The 5,036-nt window shown below is 45.1% G+C and overlaps 1 protein-coding gene across 1 annotated transcript in view; it reads right to left on the bottom strand.

Moving 5' to 3' along the window:
* Positions 1–691: 691 nt before the first annotated feature.
* LOC106811549 (transcription initiation factor TFIID subunit 1-like) overlaps positions 692–5,036 on the bottom strand; it is a gene marked incomplete at its 3' end in the record, with an annotated part of 38,774 nt that continues 34,429 nt past the window's right edge. Inside the window, exons 32-34 of the mRNA XM_014815217.1 lie at positions 1,670–1,825; positions 1,329–1,421; positions 692–854 (exon numbers count right to left, since the gene is read on the bottom strand). Coding sequence (XP_014670703.1) covers positions 692–854; positions 1,329–1,421; positions 1,670–1,825 — 412 coding nt within the window. The remainder of the gene's footprint in view (positions 855–1,328; positions 1,422–1,669; positions 1,826–5,036) is intronic.

Here is a 5,036-nt window from a genome sequence, read left to right as displayed (position 1 = left end):
GGTATCGCGGGAGGTGGGGGGGGGGAGGGGTGGACGTCGATGCGACTGCTTGTGCTACTGCCTACTATAGCAAATGCTAGCCACCCGCGGACGCGGAGGTTAGCGCCAGCGTGCCCCCGGGGCCGACGGCGGGGGTACGAATAACGGTTAGAGTTTATATTTATTTTATTATATTTGTGATGAAACACCAAAATGTGTAAATAGTGACGATGCCGATAATCGATATTATAATCAATTACTAACGACACCCGCAGTTATTTATTGTTAAAATGCAGCCCCCCCGCGTGCGTGCGCAAAGAGTTATGTAAATCAGAGTAATGTTATGTAATCCATTTTTGCCAGAGCGTAATAATAATATTATTTATAGGAAGCATTCGTTATATTAGCGGCGTTGACGTGATGGTACTGTTGAAGGGTTTTCTTGTGTGTGAAGCCGACCTAGTGATAATAAAACACGGCCATGTTTTATCGCACCCGATGATGATCATAAACGCTTGCTATCTTTCGTGTATTTTTTCGTGGTTGTCATTATGGGGATTGAATTGTGTAAGACGAGAAATAGGGAGAGAGAGAGAGAGAGAGAGAGAGAGATAGAGAGAGCGCGAAAGAAGAAAGAAGAGACATTGAAAGGNACACTCACTCACACACACTCCCACATACACTCACACCCACCCCATCCCCCTCCCCCCACACGCACGCACCACGTTCAGCTCCTCCTTGGCTAGCTCCATGACCTTGGCACCGATGGCGGTGAACGCGTGTTCGGCGCCGTTGTACGTGACGCTGTTGATCCACATGAGCTCGACGTCGGTCATGTAGTCCTCGCGCGTGCGGTACTTGTGCTTCTGCAGCTTCTGCTCGGCGAAGAAAACAAACAACAACAACGATAATGAAAGAACAATCGCGCGATGCCACCAATAATTGCGATTGCTTGTGCTTCTGCTCGACGAAGAAAACAAACAACAACGAAAATAACAAATGATGCAGCATACGTCACACGACACCATGCTCATTGGCGATTTTTTTTTGTAAGTAACGTGCGCTACACAATTGTAAATGCGGGCAAATCGGGCAAAAATGCGTAAAATATGCAATGAATAATGTGTGCATCCCCCCCCCCGAGCTCTGGAATTGTTCCGTCGGAATTTTTCGACCACGCCAACAAGGGAACGCATATTTGCTTGCGCAGCGCAGAGAACTTTCAATGTGGCACTTCTGAGAAGTGCTGGCAGAACATTCTTCCCAATTCGCACGGTCAAATTTCATTCGCAGCTCAATTAATCAAAGTCTGTACGCAATGTAAAAGGAATCGAAACAAAGGTGGTTACCATCTTGACGGTATCGAGGTCCATCGGTGTCTTAACGATCGTGTAGTAGTCCTTTATCAGTTTCCTGTTGACAGGCTTGTGGAACGGCCACGACTGAAACAGCATGTGAGAAAGTAATCTCCATTATATTATAAGTTATTTCCATTTTACATGTTAAAATGGAATCCACTAACGTTTAATCCAAAATCGCAACATACATAGCGCCAAAATTTACGGGCAAAGTCAAGTTATATTTCTATTATAATGTCGATTTACATCACTGCACATTATTGGCTGCACAACACGGATGAGATAACTGACGAGCACGTCGACAGATGGCAGCACTGTACAGGTTTGCTTACGTCTGGCACTTGGTAGAGCTTCTGCGTGACATTCTCGAGGATGAAGGAGAAGGCGACCTGGTCGTCGTCATCAAGGAGAGGGTTGATGGCCTTCTCCAGCCGCATGAGCTTCTCCTCCTTCTCCGCAAACGTCCTCAGACAGAGATCCATCATCGACTGCAGGAAAGGAAATTCGATTTAACTCGATTTTGATTAGAAATCACGCAGACGGGGCTGGCAGGGGAGGCGGGAAGAAGGAGGAGGACATTTTCTTTTTTTCGAGGCGGATATTTCTTTTTACGAGTATGGTACGGGGCGTTTATAACCTTGAGAATACGCGACAAGAAGTACTCTACGAAGATGGGAAGAGAATATTGAGCAAATATGAGGGGAGGGGGCGCCAAGAAATAGGGATAAAATACTTTAGGGTTAAAATAAAGTAATCAACATGGAAAGAGGATAATTGGCAAATATAGGGACAAGAAATAGGGATAAAATGCTTATATGTGGTTAAAAAGTAATCAGCATGAACATGTGCCCATAATCTAATCTCTAATCGATGTGATTCCAATCTCTGGAGAGGAAAGTGAAACCCAAAGCCTTAGACAGAGATCTCTAACTAAGGCGCTGGTGAAACCCATCTGTGGTCCACCATACGCCGTAAACGCGAAGAGATACACGAAAAACAGTGATAATTTATATAGACAGGCCTGTTTATTTATGACACGTACGCCATTGCAGCGAATATCACGGTAAAGCTGTCAAAAAACCACGTTCAGACGCGTAACATGTGGACATATATGTAGCATAATACGTAGATGACACAGTCATATATTCATCGATGCTTTTGTGCGCACGTTAAAACAAGTCATATAAAAACACAGGTGCTTTCAATTAACGCCCAAAGATCCACTTTAGGTTTTACATGAAAGATAAACTTCTGACCGAAGTAAGAAGACATATGTACATAAGACAAGCACAAGCATTACAACACTCGCAATACCACTACATTGGTCTTAGAAACCCCACTTCTTTCAGAATTAGCTTTGAGAAAACATCAATGCCCATGACCCAACCTTGGCATTAGTCCTTTCCTCGGAATATCTCCGACAATGCTGATGGCGAATTACATACGTAACTAACTTACATGATCTACAAGGAATTCCGCTTCCTTCGTTGACGAAGAGTAACCCTCTAACAGGCCCGGTCTACCTCCTGTACGTTTATGATACATTTACATATAATATATATATATATGTACAGAACGGCAGCAGCCCAACAGACCGGCGAGCATTTTACGGAAATTAGAATTTAGAACGCGTCGTTCATAGTTATCGAAGATGCGTGGAAAAAAACAAACTTCAAAGGCCTTCTAAACTACTTGCGATCAATGATGTCACGACAGACATGCGACTTTTATGCTCGTAAACAGCAACATAATTTACACAGCGAGCAGATACTGTTCAACGTCGATCTCAAGCTCTCAAATTGTCTTATGTATTCGTTCTACATACATGTCTCATATATGCATTCTATCACGAGCGAATAAATACCTTATTAGCTATTTATTAGCTCTTGATTTGTATATACATGCATACAGTTCTAATAACTTTCCTGCCTTCATCTACATGTATTCTATATTCATTTTATATACATGTATTCTATATGCATTTTATATACATGTATTCTATATGCATTTTATATACATGTATTCTATATGCATTTTATATCATTGTATTCTTTTATATTCATTTTATATAGCATGTATCTATATTAATTTTTATATTACAGTATTATATATGTAATTCTACATACATGTGTTATTACAATCATTTCTATGCTGCATGAATATGCGGTTTACGTACAATAAGAAACAGACACACAGAACATAGACAATTAATAAGCATAATTAATAAATGCACAAAACTAAAATTACTATGATACAATGCATACAAGTTTCCTACCACATAACGTTTGCCTGCTTCATCTACGATGTATTCTATAATTAATTTTTATATACACGTTATTATTAGAATTAATTCTATCATAATGTGTTATACAATGCATTCTTATGGCTGCCATGAAATAGCGGTTACGTACATAACAGACACACAGAACATAACAAATTAATGAGGCATAATTAATAAATCACAAAACATAATGCATCCTGGCGCTGTCTGCTCCGCAGGGACCTGGAGCGGACGAACGACCATGGACCAGGAGGAGGAGCGAAATCAGCGTGCGCCGGGCGGTACGAGGACGACCATCAAGCTCAGCGACAAGCGATCGCGGTACGACAAACGACAGTCGTCTGCCAAGCGAGTTTTCGAGGACAGGGCGCGTGTTGCCCGGCACGACGACGACGACGACGGCCGACGCAGTCGGCAGTAGGGGCGGCCGCGTGACTTTCGGCGGGCCGGATGCGTCGAGCACACTCGCAGGCGTTTGTCGCCGACGAGACGACGACCGACAAGCGCCGCGCGCCGGACTCTGTCGTTCTTGCCGGACGGGGATGCTGTGGGCTAGCGTCGCACGGCGACGGCGGCGTGCACGCGGCCGGCTGACGCCGAACATCAGCAGCGACCCTGCAGCTGCGGAGTCGGACAGACGGACGACGAGGACGCGGTTGCCGTGGCGAACGAGCGCGGATGGACGTCGAACTACGAGCGAGAACGAGACAGTCTGTTCGCTGATGACGAGTTCCTGCGAGTCTGACCTGGGGATGACGTCGTCATCGAGGTCGTTCGCCGTGGCGCGACATGCGAGTGTACATTTTGTGAGTGCCTGGTCCGTCGTCGAGGTCGTCTCGCGTGTCGACGTAGTGTACATTCTGCTCGTGACGGGGTCGGCGTCGTCGCCATGGCAAACGTGAGTGTACACTTCTGCTAGGTGAGCGGGGTCGCGTCGGCGTCGAGGTTCGTGCGGGCCAATGGCAACGTAGTGTACATTCTCGAGTGAAGGGTCGTCGTCCGTTGTTGATCGTTGCCGTGGTGACGCAGTGTACATTCTTGTAAAGTGATACTCCGTGTGTATAGTTTGTAATCTGTGAGACTCGATTGTAGTGTTTGATATCTGTATGAGAATGTAGGGTGTTTATCGTCGTGAGAATGATTGAGTTGATTGTAGACAGAGATAAAGAAAGAGAGAGAGTGTGTGTGTGTGTGTGTTGTGTGTGGGAAGACGAGAAGAGAAGAGAGAAAGAGAGAGAGAGAGCAGAGAGAGCAAGAGCAAGAGAGAGACGAGAGAGAGAGAGAGAGAGAGAGAGAGAGAAGAGAGAGAGAGAGAGAGAGATAGGGTAGAGAGAAGACGAGAGAAGAGGTGTGTGAGAGAGAGAGAGAGAGAGAGAGAGAGAGAGAGAGAGAGAGAGAGAGAGAGCGGGAGCGAAAGC

The sequence above is a fragment of the Priapulus caudatus genome, unplaced genomic scaffold, assembly GCF_000485595.1.
Source record: "Priapulus caudatus unplaced genomic scaffold, Priapulus_caudatus-5.0.1 Scaffold551, whole genome shotgun sequence".
NCBI classification, from domain to species: domain Eukaryota; kingdom Metazoa; phylum Priapulida; class Priapulimorpha; order Priapulimorphida; family Priapulidae; genus Priapulus; species Priapulus caudatus.
The sequence above is the reverse complement of the archived record's forward strand: the minus strand, read 5'-3'. Positions and strand labels throughout refer to the sequence as shown.